The sequence below is a fragment of the Anomaloglossus baeobatrachus genome, chromosome 8 (assembly GCF_048569485.1).
Source record: "Anomaloglossus baeobatrachus isolate aAnoBae1 chromosome 8, aAnoBae1.hap1, whole genome shotgun sequence".
In the NCBI taxonomy this organism is placed as follows: domain Eukaryota; kingdom Metazoa; phylum Chordata; class Amphibia; order Anura; family Aromobatidae; genus Anomaloglossus; species Anomaloglossus baeobatrachus.
Genome location: NC_134360.1, coordinates 263,033,126 through 263,052,949, shown reverse-complemented (window position 1 = coordinate 263,052,949; position 19,824 = coordinate 263,033,126). Strand labels below are relative to the sequence as shown.

At 52.1% G+C, this 19,824-nt stretch overlaps 1 protein-coding gene across 1 annotated transcript in view; it reads right to left on the bottom strand.

The window, feature by feature from the left end:
• LOC142250102 (ras-specific guanine nucleotide-releasing factor RalGPS1-like) overlaps positions 1–19,824 on the bottom strand; it is a 203,531-nt gene that overhangs the window by 54,029 nt on the left and 129,678 nt on the right. Inside the window, exons 2-3 of the mRNA XM_075322166.1 lie at positions 5,442–5,591; positions 5,185–5,292 (exon numbers count right to left, since the gene is read on the bottom strand). Coding sequence (XP_075178281.1) covers positions 5,185–5,292; positions 5,442–5,498 — 165 coding nt within the window. The 5' untranslated portion in view covers positions 5,499–5,591. The remainder of the gene's footprint in view (positions 1–5,184; positions 5,293–5,441; positions 5,592–19,824) is intronic.

The following is a 19,824-nucleotide window of genomic DNA, read 5'->3' as shown; positions in this document are numbered from 1 at the left end:
TCGTGTAGCCACGCTCCAGCGATCCCTGCCAGGTCAGGTTGCTGGTGGGATCGCTGGAGCGTTGCAGTGTGACATCTCACCAGCAACCTCCTAGCAACTTACCAGCGATCCCTATCGTTGTTGGGATCGCTGGTAAGTTGCTTAGTGTGACTGGACCTTAAGCAGCAGGACTTCTCATTGCTCAAACTACAATGTCATGCACACAGCAGTCCAGCATGCCCCCTCATCCGACAGGCTCCTCACTGTCCATGCGCAATCTCTATAGAGACCCTGGTATGGGCGGGGCCAGCTCTCTCAGCTCTGCTACATGGCTAACCCTAAGGCTATGTTCACACACTGCGTTTTTTACCTGCGTTTTTGGTCCGTTTTTGCTGCAGAAATTTCTTGAGAAATTCTTGTAACCTTTCTGCAGACATTCCCCAGCAAAACCTATGGCAAAAAAAAATTAGCTGTGCGCACACTGCGTTTTTTTCTTAAGAAAATTCTTTCAGTAGATTTTCTTAAGAAAAAGAATGAGCATGTCCCTTCTTTTCTGCAGCTAACTGCGTTTTTTGTCATAGATAATTGGCACAATAACGCAGGGAGCAACCAGCGGTAAAAACGCACCAAAAACGCACCAAAAACGCAGGTGCACTAATCCTTCACTCTTAAGAAATTTCTTAAGAAAAATCATTTTTCTAGTGTGAACATAGCCTAAAAATTCTGATTGTCTCGAACAGCTGCACCCGGTAATCTAAGTGATACATCATTGGATTCAGGATCTCTTTACCTATATCTTGCTGCACTCAGATAAGGTAGCATAAACCTGCTGACAGATTCCCTTCAGGCTATGTGCCCATGTAGTGGGTTTTTTTTGCAATTTTTCATGCTTTTATTAATTGCTTTTTTAATTAATAGAAGGGAGAATCATCCCAGCAAAGTCTATGAGAAGCCTGACTTGCTGTGCACACGCTGCTTCTTTTTTCCTTGCAGACTTTGTAGCGGTAAAAAGAAGCAGCGTGTCAGTTGTTTGTCTTTTTTTTCTGTTTCTATAATCCACTGCAATCCTTTATCACTGCAGGGGAATATAGCGCAGCACTTCGCCTCACACACCGTGCATACAGCATACAGCATGGTGTGTGAGGCTCTCCGTAGCTCAGAAACCCGGGGTGGTCAGTTGAACAATGCAGTAACACAGCTTCCATGGAAGTCTATGGTGACCACAATGTACCTCCAAGATTCCAAGATAATTTCCTCTCTGGTTCATATGGACAATTCCTTTAAGCATTGTGAAACTTACAAATCCTATAGTCTGATATTAATTGCAAAAACAAAAAATATATATAGGAATTCTGCTGAACTACTTACCGTATTTTTCGGACCATAAGACGCACTTTTTTTCCCCCAAATGTTGGGGGAAAGTGGGGGGGTGCGTCTTTTGGTCTGACTATAGGGCTGCGGCCGGGAATGAGGGTGCTGCGGGTCATCGGGGGCACGAGCAGGGTGTGGCATCGCCTGCCGTGACCACGTGGGCCCGCTCATTACATATGCACGCCCATCCTCCTGCCCATGTCTTAGTGCTGAATCCGGCGCTGACAGGTGGGCGGGATGATGGGCGGGGGGGTGCGCATAGTAAACAGCCGGCCATGATCACCCCAGGCAACTACAGCCTGGAGTGATCATGTGCGGCTGAATTCACTGCTCCCCGTGCATCATCATCAGCGCGGGGTGCAGTGAATCAGTGCACATTACTCACCGTTCCCCTGCAGCACCGCGATGTCCTCCTGTCTGTGCCGGTCAGCTGATTTGTGTAGAGAGCGGTGAGCACAGCAATGACGTCATCGCTGTGCGCGCCGCTAGTCACGCAGGTCAGCTGACCGGCAGACGGGCGGACATTGCGGTGTTAAAGGGAAGTGACCGGTGACGGCTCCACACTCCAGCAGCGCTGCCGCCGCCACAGACAGGGGGAGAAGCAATGCTGTATGGAGCGAGGAAAGGTGAGTATAAACGTTTTTTGGGGGTTTTTTTTGTGTGTGATACAGAATACATGCCATATACCAGGGTGGGTGTATACGGCAGGGTGGGTGTATACGGCAGGGTGGGTGTATACGGCAGGGTGGGTGTATACGGCAGGGTGGGTGTATACGGCAGGGTGGGTGTATACGGCAGGGTGGGTGTATACGGCAGGGTGGGTGTATACGGCAGGGTGGGTGTATACGGCAGGGTGGGTGTATACGGCAGGGTGGGTGTATACGGCAGGGTGGGTGTATACGGCAGGGTGGGTGTATACGGCAGGGTGGGTGTATACGGCAGGGTGAGTGTATACGGCAGGGTGGGTGTATACGGCAGGGTGGGTGTATACGGCAGGGTGAGTGTATACGGCAGGGTGAGTGTATACAGCAGGGTGGGTGTATACAGCAGGGTGGGTGTATACAGCAGGGTGGGTGTATACAGCAGGATGGCAGTATACAGCAGGATGGCAGTATACAGCAGGATGGCAGTATACAGCAGGATGGCAGTATACAGCAGGATGGCAGTATACAGCAGGATGGCAGTATACAGCAGGATGGCAGTATACAGCAGGATGGCAGTATACAGCAGGATGGCAGTATACAGCAGGATGGCAGTATACAGCAGGATGGCAGTATACAGCAGGATGGCAGTATACAGCAGGATGGCAGTATATAGCAGGATAAGGGCATATACCAGGATGGGGTATATATACAAGGCAGGAGGATCATTACCAGGATGGGGTACCTTAGCAGAGAATTTGGGGACATTACCCCATGACAGTGTCAGCAGCAGATCCTTGCCCCATAACAGTGTCATGACCACATTTTTTGCTTAAAATTTTATTTTCCTATTTTCCTCCTCTAAAACCAGGGTGCGTCTTCTGGTCGGGTGCGTCTTCTGGTCGGGTGCGTCTTCTGGTCCGGTGCGTCTTCTGGTCCGGTGCGTCTTCTGGTCCGGTGCGTCTTCTGGTCCGGTGCGTCTTCTGGTCCGGTGCGTCTTCTGGTCCGGTGCGTCTTCTGGTCCGGTGCGTCTTCTGGTCCGGTGCGTCTTCTGGTCCGGTGCGTCTTCTGGTCCGGTGCGTCTTCTGGTCCGGTGCGTCTTCTGGTCGGGTGCGTCTTCTGGTCGGGTGCGTCTTCTGGTCGGGTGCGTCTTCTGGTCGGGTGCGTCTTCTGGTCCGGTGCGTCTTCTGGTCCGGTGCGTCTTCTGGTCCGGTGCGTCTTCTGGTCCGGTGCGTCTTCTGGTCCGGTGCGTCTTCTGGTCCGGTGCGTCTTCTGGTCCGGTGCGTCTTCTGGTCCGGTGCGCGTCTTCTGGTCCGGTGCGTCTTATGGTCCGGTGCGTCTTCTGGTCTGAAGAATCCGGTAAATCCCATCCCATTGCATGTGCAGCTCATTTCTGGTCCAGGAGAGGTTGTTGCTAGATACAAATTGTCAGGCTGTGGAGCTCCTGAGATCGGCCAAAAAAGTGGCCAGGCTCCAAATGTATAAAAGCGCCAACTCGTCCGAGAAGTGACAGAACGTCTCCATGCGTCTCTGTGGTCACGGCTTAGGTCTGTTCATCACACCATAGGACGGGATGGAGCCAAAAAACAGCTTCATGGGAGTAAGCTCCGCTGTCCAAGAATGACGGAGGTTTCATCCAAAAAGACAACACCTGGACGCCAGCAGATGTTTGCTGTCAATTCTCAGGACAGAGTGGAGGAAGAAGCGCGCAGATTCCAATGCGTCTGATGTAAAGCGCCTGCATTCCCCAGAGAGATCATCATGTAAGCGGTGCAATGACGAGGTGCTTCATCAATGTGCAGAACTGTTCAACAAGATTGTGTCTCTGTCCTAGCGCAGCACTTTTGCAAAATAGATACAAATCCATCCATCAGAGATCCAGCTCAATTCTGACTTCTGTACTCCCTCTTACCAGTGTTAGGGGTATCAGCAGGGAGACAGAAGGGTAAACAGATCTCCACAGTATGGACAGGGGAGAAAGCGTGTAAAGGCTCAGGGAGGGCAGAGGGGAAAGAGGCTGCAGAAAAGGAGGAAAGCACATGAACAGGACATCTGTGCAGAAGAGACCTGTAATGATTTAGGAGCTAATGAAGAGAGCAGTATACAGGATATACACAGAGCTCACTTCCGACTATATTATGGGGAAGGATACTGCCAACAAGAGAAAAGGCTTAAAATTAGGATAAAGCTGCAAACTGCATCTTGGGGTCTGAAAATGAACAGAGGATATATAAATTGCAGCCATAAAGGAAATGTGTTACCAGGGTTTTCTCACCTAATCTGAGAACAGAATAACTTAGGGGCAGAGATCCTGATTCCAGTGATGTGTCACTTACTGAGCTGCTTAGTGTACGTGTGATAAAATCACTGTTTAATCAGCAGTAGATTATTACAGGACTACTTGGCGTGCTGCAGGTAGTCCAGCATATTCATGAGCTTTGTATAACTGCTAGATCTGAAGCAGATAAAACATTGATTTTATCAAAATTAAGTGACATCGCTGGAATCAGGGTCTCTGTCTCTACATTATGCTGCTCTCAGAAGGGGGAGCAAAAACCTGGTGACTGATTCCCTTAAACTTATGGCAGTATAATTTAAGGAGATGTCCCTACTACGACTACCCCTTCTGATTCCACTTGTTTCCCCTGTACCAGCACGGACGGTAATTTTGGTTCAGGACCCACGTGACATTGTGACATCATACGAGCCCCGCCGGCCTCTGTCGCCATGCCTTCAGATAAAATACATCAATAAGAAGTGACACTGTGGCTGCCACTCACTTCATTTTGATTGCTCATTTGGTCTGAAAGTGCGGCGAGAGCTCAGTGGTGATCGGACATGGGGCTCGTGTGACGTCACAATGTCAAAACCAAAATTACCGGCAATGAGTTCTGTGCAGCTCCATTCATTATGTATAGGACTGCAGGGATCGCCTCGGACTACCCTGCACATAAGTATCTAGTCCGGCAATGATAACCACAGAGTAATTAACCCTTTAGTTTAGGACAACCCCTTTAACAAAAGGTAAGCACTAACATATGTAAAAATCATTTTCCATTTTAAAAATATGTCCATAGAGGTCCGCTCAGAGATTGGGGCAATGATTCCTGAAAAGACCACAAATTATAAGGGGCGACTGGGTAAAGGCTTAATGGTTTCGCTCAGGGATAGACAGCGACATAAACCCTCTTACAGCATATTCCTCCGGAGTGACCATGAGGACGTCAAATACGACCGCATCAAAGCTTTTCTTCAGGGCAGCAGAGTCTTTGTCGCTCAGCGATTCTGAGCTGCTGCTTTTCTGTAAAAAAGTAGAAAAGAAAAAAGGAAAATAATATGTGGTCAGATAAACAGTACCAAGACATCTCAGCTTCCAGGAGACACTTTGTCCCTTGGCGTACAAATGAATGATCTTTGCTTGGAACCCGGTGGAATCTTGTGTTGCCTCACCTCTGAAGCATTCGCGGTGAGAGCAGTGATGCTCGGCTGGCCATTCATTAGGTCCATTCTTCCAGCACCATTAGTGCTTGATCCCTCTCTGCAGCGAGTGAACAACTTTGTTCATCTCATCTCCATAGAAGTAAAAGCATCATTTTCATACTGTAATAAAGGACACAAAATGGTATCAGCAGTCAAAATTACCGAAAGTAAAAGACATGACATCCACAGAACAACAAGAGGTTCGCACATTACTGGCGTGTGCAGAAGCAGGTTTCATAGTAATTCCGAGAACTGAGCGCCATTCATCTTCGTGACCGCACGCAGCGACCGATGACAGAGGGACTCTCAGACTCGCCAGGGGAATTGCTTTGGGTCAAAGGTAATGAAGTTATTTTCTATATTTAACCGAAGAACTAGTGTCATTGTTCAGCTCCTCCGCGTCTCGCGGTCTCGGGCGACGGCTGAACGCAGAAGGTTCACTCCGACATTGAGAAAAGGCCCAAACTTAAAGCGGGTTTTGCACACAAAAAATATCAAAACATCACAGAATAGTGATACCCTTCTAATCACAAGATCCCCTTCTCCTGGTCTGTGATCGCGCACTGCGGAGTATGAGCAGCGCTGTGGTGCACGTGCTGTGCCATTCACTGTCTATGGGACTGCCGGGGTCTGACTGCACTGGTGTAAGTCTATAGTCCTGTAATAGTAATCACAAGATCCCCTTCTCCTGGTCTGTGATCGCGCACTGCGGAGTATGAGCAGCGCTGTGTTGCGCACGTGCTGTGCCATTCACTGTCTATGGGACTGCCGGGGTCTGACTGCCCTGGTGTAAGTCTATAGTCCTGTAATTATAATCACAAGGCCCCTTTCTCCTGGTCTGTGATCGCGCACTGCGGAGTATGAGCAGCGCTGTGGTGCGCACGTGCTGTGCCATTCACTGTCTATGGGACTGCCGGGGTCTGACTGCCCTGGTGTAAGTCTATAGTCCTGTAATAGTAATCACAAGATCCCCTTCTCCTGGTCTGTGATCGCGCACTGCGGAGTATGAGCAGCGCTGTGGTGCGCACGTGCTGTGCCATTCACTGTCTATGGGACTGCCGGGGTCTGACTGCCCTGGTGTAAGTCTATAGTCCTGTAATTATAATCACAAGGCCCCTTTCTCCTGGTCTGTGATCGCGCACTGCGGAGTATGAGCAGCGCTGTGGTGCGCACGTGCTGTGCCATTCACTGTCTATGGGACTGCCGGGGTCTGACTGCCCTGGTGTAAGTCTATAGTCCTGTAATTATAATCACAAGATCCCCTTCTCCTGGTCTGTGATCGTGCACTGCGGAGTATGAGCAGCGCTGTGGTGCGCACGTGCTGTGCCATTCACTGTCTATGGGACTGCCGGGGTCTGACTGCCCTGGTGTAAGTCTATAGTCCTGTAATTATAATCACAAGATCCCCTTCTCCTGGTCTGTGATCGTGCACTGCGGAGTATGAGCAGCGCTGTGGTGCGCACGTGCTGTGCCATTCACTGTCTATGGGACTGCCGGGGTCTGACTGCCCTGGTGTAAGTCTATAGTCCTGTAATAGTAATCACAAGATCCCCTTCTCCTGGTCTGTGATCGCGCACTGCGGAGTATGAGCAGCGCTGTGGTGCGCACGTGCTGTGCCATTCACTGTCTATGGGACTGCCGGGGTCTGACTGCCCTGGTGTAAGTCTATAGTCCTGTAATAGTAATCACAAGATCCCCTTCTCCTGGTCTGTGATCGTGCACTGCGGAGTATGAGCAGCGCTGTGGTGCGCACGTGCTGTGCCATTCACTGTCTATGGGACTGCCGGGGTCTGACTGCCCTGGTGTAAGTCTATAGTCCTGTAATTATAATCACAAGGCCCCTTCTCCTGGTCTGTGATCGTGCACTGCGGAGTATGAGCAGCGCTGTGGTGCGCACGTGCTGTGCCATTCACTGTCTATGGGACTGCCGGGGTCTGACTGCCCTGGTGTAAGTCTATAGTCCTGTAATTATAATCACAAGGCCCCTTCTCCTGGTCTGTGATCGCGCACTGCGGAGTATGAGCAGCGCTGTGGTGCGCACGTGCTGTGCCATTCACTGTCTATGGGACTGCCGGGGTCTGACTGCCCTGGTGTAAGTCTATAGTCCTGTAATAGTAATCACAAGATCCCCTTCTCCTGGTCTGTGATCGCGCACTGCGGAGTATGAGCAGCGCTGTGGTGCGCACGTGCTGTGCCATTCACTGTCTATGGGACTGCCGGGGTCTGACTGCCCTGGTGTAAGTCTATAGTCCTGTAATAGTAATCACAAGATCCCCTTCTCCTGGTCTGTGATCGCGCACTGCGGAGTATGAGCAGCGCTGTGGTGCGCACGTGCTGTGCCATTCACTGTCTATGGGACTGCCGGGGTCTGACTGCCCTGGTGTAAGTCTATAGTCCTGTAATAGTAATCACAAGATCCCCTTCTCCTGGTCTGTGATCGTGCACTGCGGAGTATGAGCGGCGCTGTGGTGCGCACGTGCTGTGCCATTCACTGTCTATGGGACTGCCGGGGTCTGACTGCCCTGGTGTAAGTCTATAGTCCTGTAATTATAATCACAAGATCCCCTTCTCCTGGTCTGTGATCGCGCACTGCGGAGTATGAGCAGCGCTGTGGTGCGCACGTGCTGTGCCATTCACTGTCTATGGGACTGCCGGGGTCTGACTGCCCTGGTGTAAGTCTATAGTCCTGTAATTATAATCACAAGATCCCCTTCTCCTGGTCTGTGATCGTGCACTGCGGAGTATGAGCGGCGCTGTGGTGCACGTGCTGTGCCATTCACTGTCTATGGGACTGCCGGGGTCTGACTGCCCTGGTGTAAGTCTATAGTCCTGTAATTATAATCACAAGATCCCCTTCTCCTGGTCTGTGATCGTGCACTGCGGAGTATGAGCGGCGCTGTGGTGCGCACGTGCTGTGCCATTCACTGTCTATGGGACTGCCGGGGTCTGACTGCCCTGGTGTAAGTCTATAGTCCTGTAATTATAATCACAAGATCCCCTTCTCCTGGTCTGTGATCGCGCACTGCGGAGTATGAGCGGCGCTGTGGTGCGCACGTGCTGTGCCATTCACTGTCTATGGGACTGCCGGGGTCTGACTGCCCTGGTGTAAGTCTATAGTCCTGTAATAGTAATCACAAGATCCCCTTCTCCTGGTCTGTGATCGTGCACTGCGGAGTATGAGCGGCGCTGTGGAGCGCACGTGCTGTGCCATTCACTGTCTATGGGACTGCCGGGGTCTGACTGCCCTGGTGTAAGTCTATAGTCCTGTAATAGTAATCACAAGATCCCCTTCTCCTGGTCTGTGATCGTGCACTGCGGAGTATGAGCGGCGCTGTGGTGCACGTGCTGTGCCATTCACTGTCTATGGGACTGCCGGGGTCTGACTGCCCTGGTGTAAGTCTATAGTCCTGTAATTATAATCACAAGATCCCCTTTCTCCTGGTCTGTGATCGCGCACTGCGGAGTATGAGCGGCGCTGTGGTGCGCACGTGCTGTGCCATTCACTGTCTATGGGACTGCCGGGGTCTGACTGCCCTGGTGTAAGTCTATAGTCCTGTAATTATAATCACAAGATCCCCTTTCTCCTGGTCTGTGATCGCGCACTGCGGAGTATGAGCGGCGCTGTGGTGCGCACGTGCTGTGCCATTCACTGTCTATGGGACTGCCGGGGTCTGACTGCCCTGGTGTAAGTCTATAGTCCTGTAATAGTAATCACAAGATCCCCTTCTCCTGGTCTGTGATCGCGCACTGCGGAGTATGAGCAGCGCTGTGGTGCGCACGTGCTGTGCCATTCACTGTCTATGGGACTGCCGGGGTCTGACTGCCCTGGTGTAAGTCTATAGTCCTGTAATTATAATCACAAGGCCCCTTCTCCTGGTCTGTGATCGTGCACTGCGGAGTATGAGCGGCGCTGTGGTGCACGTGCTGTGCCATTCACTGTCTATGGGACTGCCGGGGTCTGACTGCCCTGGTGTAAGTCTATAGTCCTGTAATTATAATCACAAGATCCCCTTCTCCTGGTCTGTGATCGTGCACTGCGGAGTATGAGCGGCGCTGTGGTGCACGTGCTGTGCCATTCACTGTCTATGGGACTGCCGGGGTCTGACTGCCCTGGTGTAAGTCTATAGTCCTGTAATAGTAATCACAAGATCCCCTTCTCCTGGTCTGTGATCGTGCACTGCGGAGTATGAGCGGCGCTGTGGTGCACGTGCTGTGCCATTCACTGTCTATGGGACTGCCGGGGTCTGACTGCCCTGGTGTAAGTCTATAGTCCTGTAATTATAATCACAAGATCCCCTTCTCCTGGTCTGTGATCGCGCACTGCGGAGTATGAGCGGCGCTGTGGTGCGCACGTGCTGTGCCATTCACTGTCTATGGGACTGCCGGGGTCTGACTGCCCTGGTGTAAGTCTATAGTCCTGTAATAGTAATCACAAGATCCCCTTCTCCTGGTCTGTGATCGTGCACTGCGGAGTATGAGCGGCGCTGTGGAGCGCACGTGCTGTGCCATTCACTGTCTATGGGACTGCCGGGGTCTGACTGCCCTGGTGTAAGTCTATAGTCCTGTAATAGTAATCACAAGATCCCCTTCTCCTGGTCTGTGATCGTGCACTGCGGAGTATGAGCGGCGCTGTGGTGCGCACGTGCTGTGCCATTCACTGTCTATGGGACTGCCGGGGTCTGACTGCCCTGGTGTAAGTCTATAGTCCTGTAATAGTAATCACAAGATCCCCTTCTCCTGGTCTGTGATCGTGCACTGCGGAGTATGAGCGGCGCTGTGGTGCGCACGTGCTGTGCCATTCACTGTCTATGGGACTGCCGGGGTCTGACTGCCCTGGTGTAAAGCTGGGTTTACACACTGAGACTTTCTAGCGATCCAACCTGCGATCTCAACCTAGCCGGGATCGCTACAAAGTCTCTGGTGAGCTGTCAAACAGGCAGACCTGGCCAACGACCTAACAGCGATCAGGACCTGCAGAGCGACTAGCTGGTCGTTGGGGACGTGTCAAAAAAGCAGGTGAACTTCACCCGACTTCATTTAATGCCGCGCGGCTCTGTGTGCCGTGTAAATAAATAAATAAATAATTAAAAAATCCTGCGTGCGGTCCCCCCCTATTTTAATACCAGCCAGATAAAGCCATACGGCTGCAGGCTGGTATTCTCAGGATGGGGAGCTCCACGTTATGGGGAGCCCCCCAGCCTAACAATATCAGCCAGCAGCCGCCCAGAATTGCCGCATACATTAGATGCGACAGTTCTGGGACTGTACCCGGCTCTTCCCGATTTGCCCTGGTGCGTTGGCAAATCGGGGTAATAAGGAGTTATTGGCAGCCCATAGCTGCCAATAAGTCCTAGATTAATCATGTCAGGCGTCTCCCCGAGATTCCTTCCATGATTAATCTGTAAATTACAGTTAAACACACACCCGAAAAATCCTTTATTAGAAATAAAAAACACTAACAAATTCCCTCATTACCAATTTATTACCCACAACAAAGCCCTCCTTGTCCGGCGTAATCCACGGTCCTCCAGCGTCGCTTCCAGCTCTGCTGCATAGAGGTGACAGGAGCAGCAGAAGACACAGCCGCTCCTGTCACCTGCACGCAGCTAATGAAGAGAGCCGTGTGATCGGCTGAGCTGTCACTGAGGTTACCTGGATCCAGCGGTGGCCGCGGGTAACCTCAGTGACAGCTCAGCTGATCGCGCTACTCACCGCCGCTCCGGTCAGCTCCACGCAGCAAATGAGGTGAGTAGCGCGATCAGCTGAGCTGTCACTTACCCGCGGCCACCGCTGGATCCACTGCTGGATCCAGGTAACCTCAGTGACAGCTCAGCCGATCACACGGCTCTCTTCATTAGCTGCGTGCAGGTGACAGGAGCGGCTGTGTCTTCTGCTGCTCCTGTCACCTGCATGCAGCAGAGCTGGATGCGACGCTGGAGGACCGTGGAGTACGCCGGACATGGAGGGCTTTGTTGTGGGTAATAAATTGGTAATGAGGGAATGTGTTTGTGTTTTTTATTTCTAATAAAGGATTTTTCGGGTGTGTGTTTAACTGTAATTTACAGATTAATCATGGAAGGTGTCTCGTGGAGACGCCTGACATGATTAATCTAGGACTTATTGGCAGCTATGGGCTGCCAATAACTCCTTATTACCCCGATTTGCCAACGCACCAGGGCAAATCGGGAAGAGCCGGGTACAGTCCCAGAATTGTTGCATCTAATGTATGCGGCAATTCTGGGCGGCTGCTGGCTGATATTGTTAGGCTGGGGGGCTCCCCATAACGTGGAGCTCCCCATCCTGAGAATACCAGCCTTCAGCCGTATGGCTTTATCTGGCTGGTATTAAAATGGGGGGGACCTCACGCCGGATTTTTTAATTATTTATTTATTTATTTTACTGCACAGTATAGACCCACCCACCGGCTGCTGTAATTGGGTGCAGTGTGACACCTGTCACTCAGCGTGGGGGCGTGTCTCACTGTAACCAATCATAGGCGCCGGTGGGCGGGGAAAAGCAGGGAATACGAGATTGTTTAATGAGCGGCCGGCTTTTTCAAAAAAGGAAAAGCCGCCGGAGCAGTGTGAACGCCGTGCAGCGCCGGTGATTGGGGATCGGTGAGTATGAGAGGGGGGGGGACACTTCAGTCACTCGGGGGATTAGCGGTCACCGGTGAATCCTTCACCGGTGACCGTTAATCAGGACGCTACACAGACAGAGCCGCGGAGTCGCTGTAAAGTCCCCTTTACACACAGACTTTCTAGCGATCATGCTGCACAGCGGGAAACAAAGGACCTAGGAATGGTCCTGAACGATTTGTAGCGATCACAACTTCACAGCAGGGGCCAGGTCACTGATGTGTTTCACACACTGCAATGTCGCTGGGGAGGTCGCTGTAACGTCACAAAACCGGTGAGGTTATAGCGATGTCGTTTGCGATGTTGCAGTGTGTAAACCCGGCTTAAGGGGTGCTTCACACACAGCGAGCTCGCTGCCGAGATCGCTGCTGAGTCACGCTTTTTGTGACGCAGCAGTGACCTCATTAGCGATCTCGCTGTGTGTGACACTGGATCTGGCCCCTGCTGCGAGATCGCTGCTCGTTACACACAGCCCTGGTTCGTTTTCTTCAAAGGCGCTCTCCCACTGTGACACACAGATCGCTGTGTGTGACAGTCAGCGAGAGAGCGACAAATGAAGCGAGCAGGGAGCAGGAGCCGGCGTCTGACAGCTGAGGTAAGCTGTATCCAAGATAAACATCGGGTAACCAAGGTGGTTACCCGATATTTACCTTAGTTACCAGCCTCCGCAGCTCTCACACTGCCTGTGCTGCCGGCTCCTGCTCTCTGCACATGTAGCTGCATTACACATCGGGTTAATTAACCTGATGTGTACTGTAGCTAGGAGAGCAAAGCTAAGCGGTGTGCGCTGGTAACTAATGTAAACATCGGGTAACCATACCCGATGTTTACCTTAGTTACCAGTCTCCGCAGCTTCCAGACGGCGGCTCCTTGCAAGCGCAGCGTCGCTTGCACGTCGCTGCTGGCTGGGGGCTGGTCACTGGTCGCTGGTGAGATCTGCCTGTTTGACAGCTCACCAGCGACCATGTAGCGATGCAGCAGCGATCCTGACCAGGTCAGATCGCTGGTCGGATCGCTGCTGCATCGCTAAGTGTGAAGGTACCCTAAGAGTTTACAGCAGTTTCCTTATCATCAGAGGCAGGGTTACATTGATAGGTAACCGCTGTATAGACAGCTGATAGCACAGGGTTCACCATTCACAACAGGCGCTGTCACAGCTGACCTGCTCCCCCTCCCTTCACAATGACCTATGCACAGGCTTAGTAGATCGCCACAATTACAAACTGACTGTGGGTACATGTGTTGTTTCCTGAAACACGAAGCCTGCATCTAAAAAAGCCCAATCTGAAAATATCTAGCTTTTAAAATTTTCATACAAATTGTGATAAGAAAAAGAAATTAACCCTGTCAAAAAACGATTGGACACGGGGTTCAAGTGATGCCCCAACCTGAGCCCCAGCACGCGAGCCCCGACCCCGGAGGAGTATAGACTCATCCAAATTGGGGGAAACGAAGTGAGAAGAGGGGGCTCTAGAAGTGGACAACCCCTTTAAACGTAAAAAAAATATAAAAATAAATCAAAGCCCCTTTTACCATCGACCCGCAGAGAGATTCACGCACGGCTGATGGGGATTTTGTTTTTTCCTCACCGATCCATTTGGATTATGGGACATTTGACAAATTGTGGATATTCACATTATGTGCAAATTATTTTTTTTGCACAACAATAAAATAATTATATGAACTCTTCTAACTAAGCAACAAAATGCTGCGGTCGTCCTCCTGCGGCCGGCAATATCTAAGCTCGCAGCACCCCCTGCTGGTGATCAGGCCACTGTCACCATACGCTGGACACATGCACCAAGATAGGCGATCGCTGGACACATGCACCAAGATAGGCGATCGCTGAACACGTGCACCAAGATAGGCGATCGCTGGACACGTGCACCAAGATAGGCGATCCCTGGACACGTGCACCAAGATAGGCGATCGCTGGACACGTGCACCAAGATAGGCGATCGCTGAACACGTGCACCAAGATAGGCGATCGCTGGACACGTGCACCAAGATAGGCGATCCCTGGACACGTGCACCAAGATAGGCGATCGCTGGACACATGCACCAAGATAGGCGATCGCTGGACACATGCACCAAGATAGGCGATCGCTGAACACGTGCGCCAAGATAGGCGATCGCTGAACACGTGCGCCAAGATAGGCGATCGCTGAACACGTGCGCCAAGATAGGCGATCGCTGGACACGTGCACCAAGATAGGCGATCCCTGGACACGTGCACCAAGATAGGCGATCGCTGGACACGTGCACCAAGATAGGCGATCGCTGGACACGTGCACCAAGATAGGCGATCGCTGAACACGTGCGCCAAGATAGGCGATCGCTGAACACGTGCGCCAAGATAGGCGATCGCTGGACACGTGCGCCAAGATAGGCGATCGCTGGACACGTGCGCCAAGATAGGCGATCGCTGGACACGTGCACCAAGATAGGCGATCGCTGGACACGTGCACCAAGATAGGCGATCGCTGGACACATGCACCAAGATAGGCGATCGCTGGACACATGCACCAAGATAGGCGATCGCTGGACACATGCACCAAGATAGGCGATCCCTGGACACGTGCACCAAGATAGGCGATCCCTGGACACGTGCACCAAGATAGGCGATCCCTGGACACGTGCACCAAGATAGGCGATCGCTGGACACGTGCACCAAGATAGGCGATCGCTGGACACGTGCACCAAGATAGGCGATCGCTGGACACGTGCACCAAGATAGGCGATCGCTGGACACGTGCACCAAGATAGGCGATCGCTGGACACGTGCACCAAGATAGGCGATCGCTGGACACGTGCACCAAGATAGGCGATCGCTGGACACGTGCACCAAGATAGGCGATCGCTGGACACGTGCACCAAGATAGGCGATCGCTGGACACGTGCACCAAGATAGGCGATCGCTGGACACGTGCACCAAGATAGGCGATCGCTGGACACGTGCACCAAGATAGGCGATCACTGGACACGTGCACCAAGATAGGCGATCCCTGGACACGTGCACCAAGATAGGCGATCCCTGGACACGTGCACCAAGATAGGCGATCGCTGGACACATGCACCAAGATAGGCGATCGCTGGACACGTGCACCAAGATAGGCGATCGCTGGACACATGCACCAAGATAGGCGATCGCTGGACACATGCACCAAGATAGGCGATCGCTGGACACGTGCACCAAGATAGGCGATCGCTGGACACGTGCACCAAGATAGGCGATCCCTGGACACGTGCACCAAGATAGGCGATCGCTGGACACGTGCACCAAGATAGGCGATCGCTGGACACGTGCACCAAGATAGGCGATCGCTGGACACGTGCACCAAGATAGGCGATCCCTGGACACGTGCACCAAGATAGGCGATCCCTGGACACGTGCACCAAGATAGGCGATCGCTGGACACGTGCACCAAGATAGGCGATCGCTGGACACGTGCACCAAGATAGGCGATCCCTGGACACGTGCACCAAGATAGGCGATCGCTGGACACGTGCACCAAGATAGGCGATCGCTGGACACGTGCACCAAGATAGGCGATCCCTGGACACGTGCACCAAGATAGGCGATCGCTGGACATGTGCACCAAGATAGGCGATCCCTGGACACATGCACCAAGATAGGCGATCGCTGGACACATGCACCAAGATAGGCGATCCCTGGACACGTGCACCAAGATAGGCGATCGCTGGACACGTGCACCAAGATAGGCGATCGCTGGACACGTGCGCCAAGATAGGCGATCGCTGGACACGTGCACCAAGATAGGCGATCCCTGGACACGTGCACCAAGATAGGCGATCGCTGGACACGTGCACCAAGATAGGCGATCGCTGGACACGTGCACCAAGATAGGCGATCGCTGAACACGTGCGCCAAGATAGGCGATCGCTGAACACGTGCGCCAAGATAGGCGATCGCTGGACACGTGCGCCAAGATAGGCGATCGCTGGACACGTGCGCCAAGATAGGCGATCGCTGGACACGTGCACCAAGATAGGCGATCGCTGGACACGTGCACCAAGATAGGCGATCGCTGGACACATGCACCAAGATAGGCGATCGCTGGACACATGCACCAAGATAGGCGATCGCTGGACACATGCACCAAGATAGGCGATCCCTGGACACGTGCACCAAGATAGGCGATCCCTGGACACGTGCACCAAGATAGGCGATCCCTGGACACGTGCACCAAGATAGGCGATCGCTGGACACGTGCACCAAGATAGGCGATCGCTGGACACGTGCACCAAGATAGGCGATCGCTGGACACGTGCACCAAGATAGGCGATCGCTGGACACGTGCACCAAGATAGGCGATCGCTGGACACGTGCACCAAGATAGGCGATCGCTGGACACGTGCACCAAGATAGGCGATCGCTGGACACGTGCACCAAGATAGGCGATCGCTGGACACGTGCACCAAGATAGGCGATCGCTGGACACGTGCACCAAGATAGGCGATCGCTGGACACGTGCACCAAGATAGGCGATCGCTGGACACGTGCACCAAGATAGGCGATCACTGGACACGTGCACCAAGATAGGCGATCCCTGGACACGTGCACCAAGATAGGCGATCCCTGGACACGTGCACCAAGATAGGCGATCGCTGGACACATGCACCAAGATAGGCGATCGCTGGACACGTGCACCAAGATAGGCGATCGCTGGACACATGCACCAAGATAGGCGATCGCTGGACACATGCACCAAGATAGGCGATCGCTGGACACGTGCACCAAGATAGGCGATCGCTGGACACGTGCACCAAGATAGGCGATCCCTGGACACGTGCACCAAGATAGGCGATCGCTGGACACGTGCACCAAGATAGGCGATCGCTGGACACGTGCACCAAGATAGGCGATCGCTGGACACGTGCACCAAGATAGGCGATCCCTGGACACGTGCACCAAGATAGGCGATCCCTGGACACGTGCACCAAGATAGGCGATCGCTGGACACGTGCACCAAGATAGGCGATCGCTGGACACGTGCACCAAGATAGGCGATCCCTGGACACGTGCACCAAGATAGGCGATCGCTGGACACGTGCACCAAGATAGGCGATCGCTGGACACGTGCACCAAGATAGGCGATCCCTGGACACGTGCACCAAGATAGGCGATCGCTGGACATGTGCACCAAGATAGGCGATCCCTGGACACATGCACCAAGATAGGCGATCGCTGGACACATGCACCAAGATAGGCGATCCCTGGACACGTGCACCAAGATAGGCGATCGCTGGACACGTGCACCAAGATAGGCGATCGCTGGACACGTGCACCAAGATAGGCGATCGCTGGACACATGGTACAAGAATTACAAGTCTGACAAGTAGGCAGTACATACACTACATACACACACTACATACATACACATACATACATACATACATTACATACACACACTACATACACTACATACATACACTACATACACTACATACACACACTACATACATACACTACATATATACACTACATACACTACATACACACACTACATACTTACACACACTACATACATACACTACATACACACACTACATACATACATACACTACATACATACATACATACATAGATACATACACTACATACACAGATGCATACACTACATACATACATACACTACATACACAGATACATACATACATACACAGATACATGCACTACATACACAGATACATACACAGATGCATACACTACATACATACATACACTACATACACAGATACATACATACACAGATACATACACTACATACACACACTACATACATACACTACATACATACACTACATACACACACTACATACACACACTACATACATACACTACATACATTCACTACATACATTCACTACATACACTACATACATTCACTACATACACTACATACATACACACACTACATACATACACTACATACACACACTACATACATACATACACAGATACATACACTACATACACAGATGCATACACTACATACATACATACACTACATACACAGATACATACATACATACATACACAGATACATACACTACATACATACACTACATACACAGATACATACATACATACACAGATACATACACTACATACACAGATACATACACTACATACACAGATACATACACTACATACACAGATACATACACTACATACACAGATGCATACACTACATACATACATACACTACATACACAGATACATACATACATACACAGATACATACACTACATACACAGATACATACACTACATACATACATACACTACATACCCATATGGCGGTACACTGAATACATGCCCTTAAAGGGGCTGTCAATATTAAAATATCATTGTACCACAAGATACAGATTGAGCTGTAGCTCGCCCTCGCTGGGTCCTGCGCTGTTCTGGTGATGTCCTATGCACAGCGGCAGCACTCGCTCATAAACGCTGCATTCAATCAGTGGCCTCAACGGCTGTAACGGCACAAGCTGCCGAGCTCATTGATTGGCTGCAGTGGTGATATGCTCTTTAGATGTCACGTCACTGCTGCCACCAGTCAAAGAGTGAAGCAACAGCAGGGAGGCAGCGCTGACTTGGGGGAGACTTGGAGGAGTGATAGGTCAGATGGTTAGTGACCTCTACAACCCTATGGCGCAATAACATCGTATAAGTATGTGCAGCACGGCGGCTCAGCGGATAGCTCAGCCCGTAGCCCGGCGGCTCAGCCCGTAGCCCGGCGGCTCAGCCCGTAGCCCGGCGGCTCGCACCATAGCCCGGCGGCTCGCACCATAGCCCGGCGGCTCGCACCATAGCCCGGCGGCTCGCACCATAGCCCGGCGGCTCGCACCATAGCCCGGCGGCTCGCACCATAGCCCGGCGGCTCGCACCATAGCCCGGCGGCTCGCACCATAGCCCGGCGGCTCGCACCATAGCCCGGCGGCTCGCACCATAGCCCGGCGGCTCGCACCATAGCCCGGCGGCTCAGCCCATAGCCCGGCGGCTCAGCCCATAGCCCGGCGGCTCAGCCCATAGCCCGGCGGCTCAGCCCATAGCCCGGCGGCTCAGCCCATAGCCCAGCGGCTCGCACAGCGGCTCAAGGACATTTGCAGGGAGTCTCCGTGTTCGCCGTGTTTCTATGGGTTTCTTGAGATTACCCCCACACTCCAAAGATCTAATGATGAGGGATTCAAATTGTGAGCCCCAATGGGGACAGTGATGGTCACATCTGTAGAGCACTGAGAAATTATTTAGCGCTAAATGAGTCAAATAAATAAATGACAACCCTTCCCTTCAATACTGACCCACAGCGACTACCTGCCATTACTCAGGAATAAATGTTACGGACCTCTCCGGATTCGGTAGTTCTCCGCCTTCACTTTCAGACGTATATGTGTGAGTTGCAATCAATGGACTTTTCTGCCGGCATCAAAACCTTTCCCAGGCAATCCGCTATAATGCGCCCTCACTCCGCCATACATCCCCCGATCCAGCGGCCACAGACCGGAGAGGTGACCGCGTAACATCACAGCTCGGTGACAGCCGGATTGTGACAGCTTCTGGCCTGGACACTTCACCGCATATTCACCAGGAAACAACGCGTTAGCCATTTGTCATAGAAAACTAAATGACAGGTTTCCACATCGGCAGCGTCCATCGTGCGGCTCGTCCGTCCCCAGGGATCACAGCCG